General features: G+C 38.8%; 1 protein-coding gene across 1 annotated transcript in view; it reads left to right on the top strand.

The window, feature by feature from the left end:
- Positions 1-15546, top strand: part of LOC127505020 (leucine-rich repeat-containing G-protein coupled receptor 6) — a 104719-nt gene that overhangs the window by 71685 nt on the left and 17488 nt on the right. The window contains exons 3-8 of the mRNA XM_051880254.1: positions 3217-3288; positions 5136-5207; positions 8971-9186; positions 9615-9686; positions 14240-14308; positions 15040-15111. Of these exons, the coding sequence (XP_051736214.1) occupies positions 3217-3288; positions 5136-5207; positions 8971-9186; positions 9615-9686; positions 14240-14308; positions 15040-15111 (573 nt within the window). The remainder of the gene's footprint in view (positions 1-3216; positions 3289-5135; positions 5208-8970; positions 9187-9614; positions 9687-14239; positions 14309-15039; positions 15112-15546) is intronic.

The raw sequence follows: 15546 nt of genomic DNA, 5'->3' as shown, positions 1-15546 counted from the left end.
ATCTGACACTTTTATTTTTGCCTTTCCCAGCCCCTCCATTCCCCTTCTTTATTTCCCTCTGTCTCTCACCCTACGCAAAACAAATGTTTGTGAAAGAGTGGCGGCACACGGTCTTACCAGAAATAGAGTCTACGGATGGGAGTGTGGTCTGGCACAACATGAAGTGATAGCCATTAAAAACCTCAGAGACTGCATGGCTCAATGATGTAGGATGGTGGTGTGTGTGTGAGAGCATAAGGGAGTGTGTGAAGATCTGTCAAACCTTGTCATGGACCCAGTTCTGGGTTTTGTCGTTCTGTTTTCTGGGCTCGTGTCGCCCCTAATGTGCCTGTATACAACACGGTTGTTGCTTTGCCAGAGCTGTCGTATCCATCACATTAGCTAAGCTGACTTAGATGCTAAACATTGGCTGCAATTCTCAAAAATTTCATCTTGTCACACAAAAAGAACCATTTGGCGTACAGGAGGAGACTGAGGCTGCTCCGGCAGGATGGAGCGATTTTGAGGCAAAGCAGTTTGGAGGTATGGGTGGTCCTGTTTAGGCTGTCATGACTCCTTGTGAGGCTTCGACAGACTTTCCTCAAACTCTGCCACCCAGGAAAAAACAGGCACGAACGCTTATTAAGTGATTTGTTTGATAAACAAATTGATTAGTCCGGATGGGTGAGCCTACAGCTGCTTGATATTTGCACTGACTCTCCCTGGGAACGTCTTTCCCATGTTTTCAGATAATTTCAGAGGTATCAACCATGATGTTCTGCTTGGCTGTGGCTTCATACGAATTACATGCTGATTTTCTGACGGGTCATCTTTTGAAATCTTGATAATTCAAGGGATGATTTGTTGAAATCCTTGCTGCACAACTAAAATTGGATTTTGCACCAATAGCCCAACTATGCCCGAATGCATAACGTTGCTATGATTATGATTCGAACATGATTTCGTTAAACATGACATATTTAACCCTTTCATGCATAAATTGTCGCTACAGTGGACAGCTATTCAAAAAGCAACTTTCTTGCATATGCATGGGTTTTGGCAAGTTGATGTATGTGGATATTTTTTCTTCTCCAAACAAAGATGGCCAACAGCCAGTCAGAAATCCCAAGTTGTTCCGGAATATCCATTCATTCCTTCTATCTAGGAGATTCTTGCAGGTAAAAAAAAAAAAAATTGTAACATCTAAGGAGTCATGTCATTGTTAAATTATCCAAGTATTGATTTTAGATTGGGAGGAAATTCTGATTAATCATATATCCACTAAATTGGACATCATGCATCACTAGCTAAATTTCAGCTATATTACAATTCATATTATTACTGTTGTTCATATTATTACTGTTGTTCTTATGACTGTTGTTCTTGAAAATACTTCATCTAACTTAGTAAATAAATATATTTGTGTTCTTAGAACGTAATTTGCAGTTCAAAAAAGTAATCCGATTATGTAATGCATGTTACTTGTAATGCGATACTTGTTACATCAACAAAGTAATCTGATTACATAATGCACGTTACTTGTAATGCATTGCTTTACTCGTTACATCAAAAAAGTAATCTGATCATGTCATGCTTGTTACTTGTAATGCTTTACTCATGACATCAAAAAGAAATCTGATTACGTAATGCACGTTACCTGTAATGCATTGCTTTACTCGTTACATCAAAACGTAATCTGATTACGTAATGCACGTTATTTGTAATGTTACTTTAATCGTTACATCAAAAAAGTAATCTGATCATGTCATGCATGTTACTTGTAATGCTTTTCTCATTACATCATAAAAGTAACCTGATTATGTTACTTGTAATGCATTGCTTTACTTGTTACATCAAAAAGTAATCTGATTACATAATGCACATTACTTGTAATGACTTGCTTTACTTGTTACATCAAAAAAGTAATCTGATCATGTCATACATGTTACTTGTAATGCTTTACTCATTACATCAAAAATTAATCTGATTACGTAATGCACGTTACTTGTAATGCATTGCTTTACTCGTTACATCAAAAAGTAATCCGATTACATAATGCACGTTACTTGTAATGTGTTACTCCCAACACTGCTCATTTCAGATGAGATTGAAAACACCTGATCGGTAGTTTTTCCACAGTCTGAAAACATCAATAGATCAATGTAGATTTCAGTCTGAGGTTTTCTCAGAGAGGAGAGCTATGGTAGAAATGTGTCTATTTTGAACAATCAGAATTATCAGCTGATAAAGGTAAATCATCATACTCTGGTAGACTGGAGGGAGCATGAGTATTTTCGACATAGTATGAGTTGGGTTTCCAAAGAGTTGTACCTTCACCGGTTGTAGAGATCTCTGATGGAATAGTTCTGATATCAAAGACATGCAAAGTTCAACTTGTATGAAGTCTTCTGCTGGTCGAATGGGAAGAAAATCAATTGTGTTTGCAATAACTGAAGCTGTAATATATTTTTGTATATATTTTATAGTTTTCACATTTTATTCATTGGTTTGTTAATTACAGTATTACTGTTATATTATGTTTAATACAATATATCTTCAGTTGAAAACAAAAACGCATACGGTCTACTCAAGTACACATCTAAAAATCTCTTAGAAAAATGTGTAAAAAAAAAAAAAAAGTTCAAATCCTGTTTTTCATGCCCTAAGACCAATAAAAACACACAGGGGAAAAATCCTGAATGTGGTTGTCATAATTCATGCATGAAAGGGCATGAAAAAACATTGTTTTGTGTTTTAGCATACACACCAAACTTCCATAATTTGCACCCTGACTGTAGCGTGAGGCCCTCAAACAATAGCAAAGTCTAGCAACAAACTGCAGAGTGCATTTTCCACCTCAATAGCAATGCTATCCATTTTATCTTCGGCCATTGTATATAAATTCAGCCGTACTATGACGTGTTTGTTGCCACAGGAGGCAAAAGGAGCTTAGAGCGCATTCATATCTTGGCTCCTTTCAAAATGTGTTGACGTGTTTGGAGACCATACAAAAGAGAGATTTCTGTACGTGAGCGGTAAAGACCAGCGGCCAGAGAGATCTGAACCCCAGCTGCTGTGGTTCTTGTGTCCAAGGAGATCTCTCACTTTTGTTTTCACCATGAGCTCCTGAACGCACACACTCCCCTTTATGAATTCACCAGATTCTCATCTCTCTGTTAAAGTCATCAATGTGTTGGACTGCAAATGAACCAAAGCACTTCTTTTGTCCTTCCACAGGAGGCTCTCGGGCAACCACCTGAGACACATCCCTGGCCCCGTGCTCCAAGGCCTCTACAACCTCAAAGTCCTGTAAGTAACGAAAGACAGAAAGAGTGAGAGCGTTTTTGTTTCAGTTAATGCTTCTATGGAAAATAACATTCATGGTGATTCATTCTGAAAAAGACCTGTAGCAGTGTCATTCACTGCAAAATTAGAAACAGAACCGCTGACAGGTGATGATTCAGGTTTTGCTCTGTGGTGAATGGTCAATGAGCTGTTCATTTTGCTTGGGTGTTTGTTAATGTTTTATTGACAGATTGTAAATTTATTGACTGACATAAAACCAGTTGATGGAGTAGAAAAGGACAGACAAAGGCCAGTCATGAAACACATTCACACCAACATACATCTCAAAATTTCCACACAGGATTCCATGCACCTTTCTGTGCTGGAAGCTTTAGAAAATTTGCCCTGTATTGTCACTCAACAATCCACTGAAATTGATATTTTGATTGCACATCTCAAGAAAATTGCCCTGCCACATTAAATCCTTTTATTGCCCCATATATATATATATATAAAAAAAAAAGTTTGTCTTCATCATGTGCCAATACCTTTTTAGTAATTGTACCCTATTAAAAATGATTTCTTTAACTGTTAGTAGATTTACATTTTTATAGGTTAATGAAAACATTACTTCAGTTTAATATTTTAATATGCTTTCCCCCTGTTTCAAAAACAAGATAATGTCTGTCATTGTCAGAGATCTTATTTCTGTGGTCAGCGTAAACAAAAAGGGATTGGGTTGGGTATTACAATAGTTACAAATCTTTCTCTGTTTGCTCTCCGTGCTCTATTGTGCTTCGTAATATCCTATTCAACAACCTAACTTGTCTGAGGCACGAGTACCTGACCTCCTGATGTTTTTGAACTAACGTTCAGCTTTCAATGAGCGAGTCAGAATCACATGTAAATTTAAAAATATATGACCCAAAACTACAAGAAAAACATGGCGAAAATGTCACATCAAGAACAATTGGTGAAAATATGACAATGCCACACAAAACTGAATGTGCATGGGGGGGATGAATACAAACTTTGTGGCATTTGAATGACTTAATAATAGAGGCTTGTTCACAATGTCATATCAAGACTGCTGGACATTTTGAGTCTAGATTCACAATGGCTTTGGTGGCACCATGATTTCCTTGATAAGGGCATCCTGTCCACAAAGGAGTATTTATTCCTCCAAACCCTGGCAATTCTCTGCTGTGTGGTCAAATGTCAGGAGTTTCATTTGATTGGACATGATAAAGCTGTCTGCCTTGTAATTAAAGCTCAACGTCTGTGGCCTCATGCTCTAACGTTGGAATAATTTGCTTTGTTCAAAGAACTCAGTGTCATTGTTCTACCACTTCCTGTTCCATTCGTTCTTTTATTCGACGAGTCCTGTGAGCATGACCTCAGTGGCCCACCCAGGCAGCTTCTCCCCCTGTTTCTGTTTCGTCTTGTTCAGTCTCTCTGCCCCTCCCATGTTCTGGTTTTGTCCACTGAAAAGTGCACCACACAGTACCTGAAATCATATCTCTTGACTGATAGATGTCAGTGACAGGTAACCTCATCAGCAGTAATCTGGACAACTCTTGTGCCCAGGAGCCATACTGTCATTCTCAATTCGAAAATGGCCTCTAGAGTCTGTTTTTTGACAGGCGTTAACATTTTAAATACACTACCCAGCAAATTACACATATAGAGCTAGTAACTTTTTTATATTTCCTTAATACAAAGAGAAGGCCACCCATTGCCACTGAGGTAATGCTAGTTTTCATTTTTAAATGTATTATAAATCACATTTGGTGTTTTAAAATATTTACTATGATTAAATATTCACCACAGCAGAATTATCTTTCTAATTTTCTTTTATGCTATCTTTGCAGGATGTTGCAGAATAACCAGTTAGAGAGATTGCCCAGTGAAGACCCATGGGAATTACCCAATTTGCTCTCTCTGTAAGTATTACATTTTTCAAGTGATCAAAAGCAAACTTGGGCTGTTAAAGATTTACATAGAACAATGGTGTATATTAAAGCAACATTGGATAGGTCCACATGCCAAGTGTAGACCTCCTGGTTGTGACCACAGTTTCAAGTTTAACAGCTGGAATAAAACAGATTCACTTGATTCAAAGATTGGTCTCATGTGAAATGCTATTTTGCTTAGAAGATGCTCCCCGTCATATAACAAAGGAGGTCCAAGTGGAAGTGGAGCTGTTCGTCCAAAAAACATGAAGAATTTTGTATCAAATATTACATCATAAGCACAGCACGAGTAACAAAATAAACGATTTAGCACCCCTCTATCAGATAAAGTCTCTAGCAGCAAGGTAATTTGGTCTACACTGCAATCTAGCCATGAGGTAACTTTTGGCATTTCTCTCTAATAGAGTTGATGCAGGAAAGCCCAGTTATTTATATGCCTATTAGGACCATTAGGCCCTTCATTAAAGAACTCCCCACTAGGGAGGATCAAGTTTGCAATTTAGGACACACATGGCAGTGGTAAAACAGGTGTTCTTTGGCTGTATAATAGTGAGACGCATAGATTTTCTTCTATTTTGGATTTTCATTCGCAAACAATGCCATGCAGTTCTCACAGAGGAACAAAAAAATAAGGAACCGGGAAAGAGTAACAAAAGTCATAGTAGTTCTTGTGTGGTGTGTATAATTCAGTATTTAAAATGAATACAATTTGAAAATGAATTCAGTGTATCTACTTTTTACTTTTTCTAAAAGAGCTATTAGCTTAATGGTAACTCACAACAGAGACAAATACAATATTCCAGAGGTCAGTCTTTTTGAGGAAGACAAAACGTGACTATGTCACATTTAATATCAGAACGGTGAAAAAGAGGAACCTTTACAGGGCTGTTGGCGCATCTGGAACCCATGAGAAAACCGCCAGACACTGCACACTGGCTCCTGAGCGAGCGCCGAGAGATTCAACGAGCTGTGAAGAGCCCAATTTTCCATCAGTTCCTCTTCCCTTAGGTCCAAAGTTTCCCTCCTAATCGGAATCACGCCCCCTATTCCTAACTGGTTCCCCATGAAAAGGTCAGAATCTAAATATTGTCTAGGATTTTGTCTGGCCTTGTCCATCTGCTCGACTCACATCCACCCCTCGACTCCTTTCAATTATTCCAGTTTCCCGATGCCAGTCAGCATCCCGGAGCGGAGCCGCACACCCACTTTTTCCAAATGAATAATTCCATGTAAATATCCATGCGCTCATTTCCTTCTACCTTTGCAAGGATGTTTTCATTAGAGTCATGGCGTACAAATTTAATTCCTTTGCCACCAACAGAGTTTTTTTCCGCATGGAAGACGTGCCTGGTTCCAGAAGAGGCTCCAGACGTGCATAGACTGTGTCCAGGCCCTCCCTGTAGTGAGACAGAGCTCTGGCATTCATCCAGCCAACTTACGCTCACTTTCAATCCCCCATAACAAAGAATATGCAGTGATTCAGCTAGGTGCTCTATCCTGAGTTCCCACAAGAGTAGAAAGGCATTTAGTTCTCAACAAACATGTAATTTAGGGTAATGATAAGATGAGGATCGGTTAACCACTGGGGGGGCTATAAGGTTTGAAGTCCACTGGCGCCCGATGTAGACAGAGGGAAGATGAGTTGGGGCAGGACAGAGGATTGGTGATGAAACTCATCTTTGTTTCTTTACTAGAGTCTATACTTGCTACACTCAGCACAGAGCATCCTTTGATGTCAAGACCATCCTTCCAGGATTTAGTTTATGAAAGAAAGATCTGATAAAGATGCAGTCAAAGCTGAGTAACAATAATACTCACCTTCCTTAAATCAGAGGCAATACAACACCTCTTGATCACATGTTGCTTACCAACGAGAGAAATGACTAAAGCAATGTTTACACATGTAATTTCAAGTCTTAAGCCTATCAAGCCAGATGATTGAGATGTCATCAGTAAGATATTGGTGTTTAGTTTGAATCACTTCTACCTAGCAGGTTTGCACAGCAAACAGAATGTAGTCAGAGAATACGGGGAGTTCTTCAAGCCAAATAGCATTGTACTTTGGGTTCAAGTTCCTCTACTATTGATGCTCATCGTGCATTACCCTGAACTGAAGGACTCGAGGGTTGAGGAGGCCAGAGGGGAGGTGAGGAGAAGCCAGTGCAAATTAATGTGTGTGAAAGGTCATGGGGAAAAAATGCAGAGGAAGTGCTCGCGGCTAACTCCACGTGCTCTGCTGCTATCATACATCACGGCCCGCTGATCGCTGAGGTTCAACACACCCCCCAACCACTGAATCCAGGGGGCAACATTCATTAGATCAAAGGCTTAACTTGTTGACATAGGGAGGACATTCATCTTGGTTGTGGAGATGTCAAGGTTTGTGAACAACAGCCTTGCAAGGAAATGGGGGGTGTTTCACTCAGTTCTTCGATTTGTGAGAGAATCCAAAGTCTGCATTTTCAATTATTTCCAGCAATCTCTGATTTTTTTTTTTTTTCACAGCTTTTATCTTTAGCTCAGTTTCTTTGTTTAATTTCCAAAAATCAGAGAAAAACTGTTGATTCAATTGCGTCTTAAAGCCTTCCAGTCAGTATGGAGCAACAATTGTTTGGTGGCTTTAACCAAATCAACTCACCATGCCACAAAGCCATCAAATTATCAATCCGTGCTTTATTACACCATATGAGCGCAAGCGAAATGAAAGAGGAATGGCCAATTTTCAAAATGCCTTCATGTGGTTGGATCGAGAGTGGAATCTTTGCCTCGGCAGCCCTTGTACGCCTGGTTTGTGATTGCACAACTTTTCTTTGTATCCTCTGAAACCCACTTACTGTGATTTAGCACCCTTTCTTTCTTCAAAAGCTTTAAATTCCAAAACGTGAAAATCCACAAAGCAGAGCACTCCACCTGTGGGCACCTGATGCTTCTTTCCCAAACGTTTAGAGCAGCAATCATGCCAAAACTCTCATTAAACAAGTCCATGCTGGAGCAACTAAAGATAGCTTCATAAAACACTTTCATATAAATCACTTGGGGGTGATGGTTGGGGGGGGGGAACTAAAGTGCTCAGGTAGTGGTGCCAATCCTTACACCAGGAGAACAAAAGATAGAAACAAAGAGGCAACAAAATTATCCTTTAATTATGATATTGTCAAAGCAGAAATGTTGTGACCGCAGACCACAGCACGGTATCCCTCTCTATTTAACCACAATTGGTGGCTCTTTTGTTCATCTGTTTTGATATACCTCTGCAAGGTGTGGCAGTTTGATGAATGAAATGAAAGAGGTAGATTCCATGACAGGACACTGCACAGACAAGGAGTGTTACCACTGACTGGGTCACAAATACTTTGGGGCTGGAGTCATGCCAGGTCAGGCCTCAATATCCTGTAAGTTAGTGAAAGACATTAAGTATATTGTTATGGAGGGTGGGTAGTGTAAAGTGTCTTGCTGACACAGGTTCAGAAACTTTCTTCAGTGATTCATATGCAGGGAAAGGCATATAACACCGGTCCCTTAAAGCCTAATGGCTTTCATCTCTTAATTCTTGCCATTAGTAACTGCTCATTTTAACTAATGTCTGCTGTTGATTTGACATGAAATAAATGCACATATTTAAGTTGAAAGTTTAACCAACTAGTGACTGTTAAACATGACTGACTGCGTTATTTCTGCACCCTCTATAACCTGAGGAATATACATTTGCTTCTGTTCATTCAAATAAAAACAGGCGTCTGGATGCCAACCTAATTATGGAGGTGCCAGCGAAGACCCTCCTGGGTATGCGGTCCCTGCGGCACTTGTGGCTTGATGACAATGCCCTGACGGAGATCCCAGTAAGCGCCCTCAACGACCTCTCTTCGCTCCAGGCTATGACCCTTGCCCTAAACCGCATCACCCACATCCCAGACTATGCCTTCAGGAACCTCACCAACCTGGTTGTCCTGTACGTATCTACTTTCACACAAAATAAGTTGGATGTATTCCTGGATCAGCATGCTTAGTATCTTACCCCAACATATACAATCCCTACAATCAAAGAAAAATGTTAAATGTTATCATGGATTAGAAATTCCTTACCCTAACCCTTGATCCTGTCCTACTTGAGTACATCACACTAGTTATTGTGCATGTATCGGTGTGAGGAATGGAAACCAGGAAATAAGAGGAAGTTGGAACACATGCCTTGGTTTGATAGGACACCGCAAGAATCCTAAACTCTTTCAATTACAAAGCAGTGAAATGATAGTGTGGATTTATATCTCATCCGCCACGTTTGCATTTATTTGACACAGTGTGCACAGCCTAACAGGTGTCATTCCTGAGGTTTGTTTTGATGTTTACTATAACGCTAATGAATGTTTTCATGTTAAGGCATCTTCATAACAACATGATCCGGACCCTCGGACAGAACTGCTTTGAGGGACTGCACAGCCTCGAGACTCTGTAAGTAAGATCGTCCCTTCATGAAAGATTAAAAACATGAAAGCATTTCCTGCTTTAATGCAAACAGACCCTGATCTGTTATTTGATTTTGGCATCCTCGTGGAATCATTATGGAAGAGGCCTTGACTATAAAATGAATCAAAATTACTAGCAACTAGCCTGACTCTACTTGTATTCAGTGGTTCAGCTTTGTATGAACTATAAACAAATCATTCTTTACACAATACTTGTGCTGTTGAAATATGAACATGTTAATTGCAGTACCTTGTTTTTAAGAAACACTCTTACCTCTCATTAAAATCAAAGAATTTATGGCAGACAATAATTTTCTGTGCTAGAAGCAACAACAATTCCCTTACAACGACTTCAGTGTTGGGTGATGTCTTTAGTGTTTCATATGAAAGTACTCATAAGTGTAAGCAGTGTGCAAACTATACAGTGATTTTTAGGCGGCCATTGAGGTTGTGGTTATCAGGCTGTCCCTAGTGGCTGATGTTGGTATTATAGGCTATAAATATTTTTTAAGCTTTAAAGGAACACTCCACTTTTTTTGAAAATAGGCTCATTTTCCAACTCCCCTAGAGTTAAACAGTTGAGTTTTACCATTTAGCTTAGCATAGTTCATTGAATCTGATTAGACCGTTAGCATCTCGCTCAAAAATGACCAAAGAGTTTCAATATTTTTCCTATTTAAAACTTGACTCTTCTGTAGTTACATTGTGTACTAAGACCGACGGAAAATGAAAAGATGCGATTTTTAGGCCGTTATGGCTAGGAACTATGCAATGTCGGGCTGTTTTTGAGCGTCGGTCGGGTTAGTTTTTTCGGTGTTCCGCACTAAATGACTATTTTCATAATATCATGAGCCGACTAGAATGAAGAAAGTGATCAGCATGATTGATATTCAAAATGGTAAACAAACAATGCTTTGTTTACGGTTTGTATAGCTACAGTCCTAGTTTCGGTTTCCCTTTTTAAATGATGAAAATAGACTATTGATACCTGCTGATACAGACAGATATTTACTTACATGCAGGTGCAGAACGCACATACTAGCTGACACTCGCCTTTAGTCCTTTTGGTGAGTTCAAGCGCAGCTTTTTGGCCAAGACGCAGATGATGAGAGGCGACAATACAGTCAGCTGACGTCGGCTTGGCATGTTCCAGGCTTTATTATGTGCTTCCCTTTGCCTCTTAGCTTCAAATATTCAGCAATACAGTAAATAAGGTCATTGAATTGAGTGGGAAATGTCAAGGGAAATAATGGGTGAAATTATATTACACTAGATCAAGAACATAAAATTCATATGCAATGCATGAGTATTCATATAAATGCATGAGTATGTATGAATGAATATATATATATATATATATATATATATATATTCATTCATATATATATATATACACATACATACACACACACACACACACACATACACATGCATTTATATGAATACTCATACATTGCATATATATATATATATAGATAAAGAAATATCATTTTATTTTATTTAATTTTCATAAATCACAGCTGGACAAAAGCACACATTCTCTGCCAGATTCATGGTATATAACTTATTATACATTACCAAACATGGTTGATTGAAATCAAATGTTAAATAGGCCCATAAATACAAGAGAAATGCTTTTAGAATGCATGAGAAATGTTGAAAGGGGCCTATAAACCAAAGCCAACACATATTTGTAATGTAATGTATGAAAGACATTACATAGACCATGCTATGAAAGTTTGGCTTTAAAGGAATAAGCATATGCTGAAGTCATGGTGGTCTCCAGGATACCGAGAGGTTCACACCTGCTTTTTAACAGCCTGCTGAAGTGCTAAAAATGACGTTTTCCTCTTTACGAGAAGATTTCAGCCTTGAGAACTGCACACACTGAACTGAACACTTCATTTGAGAGCAAATCACAGAGGAACCGTGTGCTAAAACTCTCCCATGAAAATTCTGTGGCTTGATAAATTTGGCTTTTGGAAGGAGATTTGATTCAAGGAGAAAATATTTATTGCACTAAACTTAAGCACTTGAAAATGACAAAAATGATACATGATTTGTTTTTATTATTAAAGGCCAGGGTGATAGGAGAATCAGTTATGATACTGTAGGGCAGTGATTCTCAATCAGGATAAGGTTATATATATATATATATATATATATATATATATATATAGATAGATAGATAGTTTGATAGATAGATAGTTTGGAATGCTTCTATAGCGGATAAAGTTTTAAGTATTAAACTTGTATGCATTACAATTAAAATGTCACAGTAGTTAAAAAAAAAAAAAATCCCAGAAACCATAATATGTAGTCATGTTGTATATTGAATGACATTGTAATCACCGCTATAATGATGGCTAAGCAAGAAACTAATCTTCCTGAGGCAAATATTCTTATATGTAACATGACACACTGGAAGAAATCATGCCAGCTGTCTCCGTTCAGTTGCACATGTGTGTTTGGGAAGTGCTGAGCTTCCTGAAACAAGGAAGGGAAACATATTAGCCTTCTTTAAAGGGTCTCTCAGACATCTTTTAGTGGGATAATGTGTATCTTTTTATTGATGCTGCTGCAATCCCCATCACTGTAATTATTTCTGAAAACACATTCGTAATCATCAGACTTAGTGGCCACCACAGTGTTGTTTTGTTATGATGCCTGATGATTTAGCTTTCAAACAGACTTCTGCGTGGTTTGACGAATTGTAAATCAAGGTAACTGACAGCTCCTGTTCTAAACAAAGAGGTCTTCCAAGGAAATGAAAGTCATCCCTCTTCTCCGCCATATCAAAGTAATGTCTCCAAACAAGACTGACGGATGTTCTAAACAAAACCAGGATGTAGACATGGCAGAACCACGCGGCATGGCTCACCCACAGCACTGCGTTCCCAGTCTCTCCATACGCAGCCCATTTTATAGGCCGCAAGTGCGAGTGAATTTTCACGCAATGTTTGAAGAAAATTACTTAAACACGTACATGACTCACTAGAAGTGAGAGTCTAGAAGTTATGCAATCCATTTGATTCTCTTGATTTAGTATATTTGTTCTTTGAAGGCGATTTTTATAAAATACGTTTTCCTATCCTGTAGTTACTGACAAGTAAGCCATTCGTCGGTTGATGCCCCTGAAAAGCATGAACACTGTGGTACTACCAAAACAATGCTGAGCAAGCATCCTGGCATGTCCTGCACATAAACTTGTCCCTCAAATCTGATTGGTTGATTGGAATGTTGTTACCGGATCAACAAAGATGTCAATCCAGGAACATGTTGCACTTGGTGAATTCAGGTTCTGCAGCATTCTGACCAGCCTGTTGGTTCAACCAATGGCATGAGTTTGGGGCAGGACCATGTTTGAAAATGTATTATTTTTGCAATTTCATTGGTGCAGAAATAACTTCACCTTTGTCATATATCAAGAATTTCCATATTATATATATATATATATATATATATATATATATATATATTGACCTCATATAGGCCAAGTTCAGTTCGCTTTAACACTGTTTTGCAACACAGACACACTCACGCACATATAGACAAACACATGTACACCCACGCACACTGGAATTAAGCAAGTGTTTCGCCCTTTCTGGATGGCGTCCAACGCAGGTCCACCCCTATTCACCAAGCTCACTTCAAACACACTGGCCACCTGCCAGAAATGTTTTTCCCCTTTAAGAAAAAAAAAAAGAGACTAAAATATATAAACATTTGGACTGTTTTGAAAGCGTACACTTAACACTAAGGAATAAGACATATAATTATGGGTATGAAGAGACACATTCAGCGTTGGGTATTGTAACTGAGGGGAGCGGACGATATGACTAAGACCTGGACCTTCACGAGGGGATACAGGGCCAAAAGGCACCTATTAATGCCGCCCAGTCGCCTTTATTGGGCAAAAGGGAGGTTTTGTGGGGGAAAAAATGCTCCTGTTCAATTATAGGATTTTCCCAATAATTATTCTCTGAAAAAAACTGAAAGAATCAGAGATGAAAAGGAATGCTGAGATCCAAAGAAAACAACATGCAAACACATTGTTCTTGCACCTGCGTGTAAGGCCGTTCGCCCTTAGCAACCGCCCGTGTTTTGGTTCAAGCGCGGTTTTTGACACAGGTTTCCTAGAAGGCTAATGAAATGCATACAACAAAAATAATGTATGCTGAGGAGAGGTCACGTCATGTCAGATTAGCTTAGAACAGCTGTCTTGGTCTCCAAGGACGACCAACACGGAAAACCCGCAAGGTCATGGAGAAGGATTTTGAATGATTGGAACCACAGTTCTTAAGTGTTTGCTTATGTTACAAACACATAGGATGAAAGATCAAATAAAAACGTCAAAACAGTTGGCTTAATATGTGACGAGATAGCTAATTGTTGTTCCAAAGGTGGTCTTATGCAAGACACAACTTTAAAAAAGGACATAGCTTTGCTTATTAAATCATAAAAACTACGCAAATCCTTTTCTCTTAGCCTGTGTTCCTCAGAGTTCTTCTGCTCTTATGGTTGGTCTCCTTTCTCTAGGGAATTGAACTTCAATGACCTTCAAGAGTTCCCCGTGGCCATTCGCACACTGGCCAAGCTTCAGGAACTGTAAGTAACCGAGACTAACTTACCCAGCATACATGTGTCAGCGTGCTTCCTTTAAAGTGGACCGCTTGGCCTGGCCTCGTGCTCCTTGTAAATCCCAGTTAGTCCCTAGAATGTGGTTCTCAAGCACAAGTTTCCTGCAAAAAAGCAGATGCTTAGAGATGAGCGCTTAAGTCCTTCCTACTCAAGTATCCTAAAGTGTTTTTTGCCTGCGGGACTGCCTCCTGACAGGTGTTTCTGTAAGATACAAAGGATGTTTACATGGGCAAATTTGAATTGACGCAACCAAATGGCTTACACGTGTGCTTATGGGGGAGTTCTGCGCTTTCCCTAAGATAAAATGCAATTGGACTCAATTGTCCAAGGTGATGAATTAATTTTCGGCACCCAAAGTAAGACCTTTTAACCGTGTTTATTTAACACGCGTAATTATTTTAGACTGTTTAGAATTTTCGGATTACAATTTGCTGGCAACATGTGTGCCATAAATTAACTTTAGCATGTTATATTCATAGTGACGGCAGATGATGATGAATTATAAGCTGTTGCAGTGGTTGAATGTGTGGCCACTCCGAATAGCACGTCAACGTTACAATTTATAGCCTATAAGGAACAGATGCAGTTAGCAAAAGTACTCTGCAAAGCTGGTCTTGATCGCTGGATTTCCTCATCCTATAGAGGATTGTGTTAAAGTGTGCAGATGGTCATATTCTCACTCTCCATGCGTCTTGCAGGGGTTTCCACAACAACAACATTAAGGCCATTCCCGAGAGAGCGTTTGTGGGGAACCCACTTCTGCAGACCATGTGAGTATCTTGTCTCAGAAACGACAGTAAAGCCTTTTTTTCTGTTGACTAAACATGCTTCACTGTGTAATGGACAGACATGTTATAGAAGTTTATTTCAGCCAACGGACCAGGAAATGTGTGACAAATGTTTGGGTCATTTTACAAAACGGGTGCCTTTTGTGTCCCTCTTTAACATGTATAGATATGTAAATAACTCAACAAAAATGCAGTACCTTTATTTTTAAATTAGTTTAATTTGTTTTTCCTACTGTTATTACCAAATATATAAATTTGTATTGAAAAAAAAAAAAAAAAAAAAAAAATCATCAAATGATGTCATTTTATCTGTTGAATAGTACTGTATTTTATAATAAGCAATAGTTATGACGGTCACAGGGTTGAGATAAAATGATAAAAATGAAGAGATAAAATAAAAGCAAAATTAACTTTATT

Source organism: Ctenopharyngodon idella, chromosome 22 (assembly GCF_019924925.1).
Source record: "Ctenopharyngodon idella isolate HZGC_01 chromosome 22, HZGC01, whole genome shotgun sequence".
Taxonomy (NCBI): domain Eukaryota; kingdom Metazoa; phylum Chordata; class Actinopteri; order Cypriniformes; family Xenocyprididae; genus Ctenopharyngodon; species Ctenopharyngodon idella.
The sequence above is the reverse complement of the archived record's forward strand: the minus strand, read 5'-3'. Positions and strand labels throughout refer to the sequence as shown.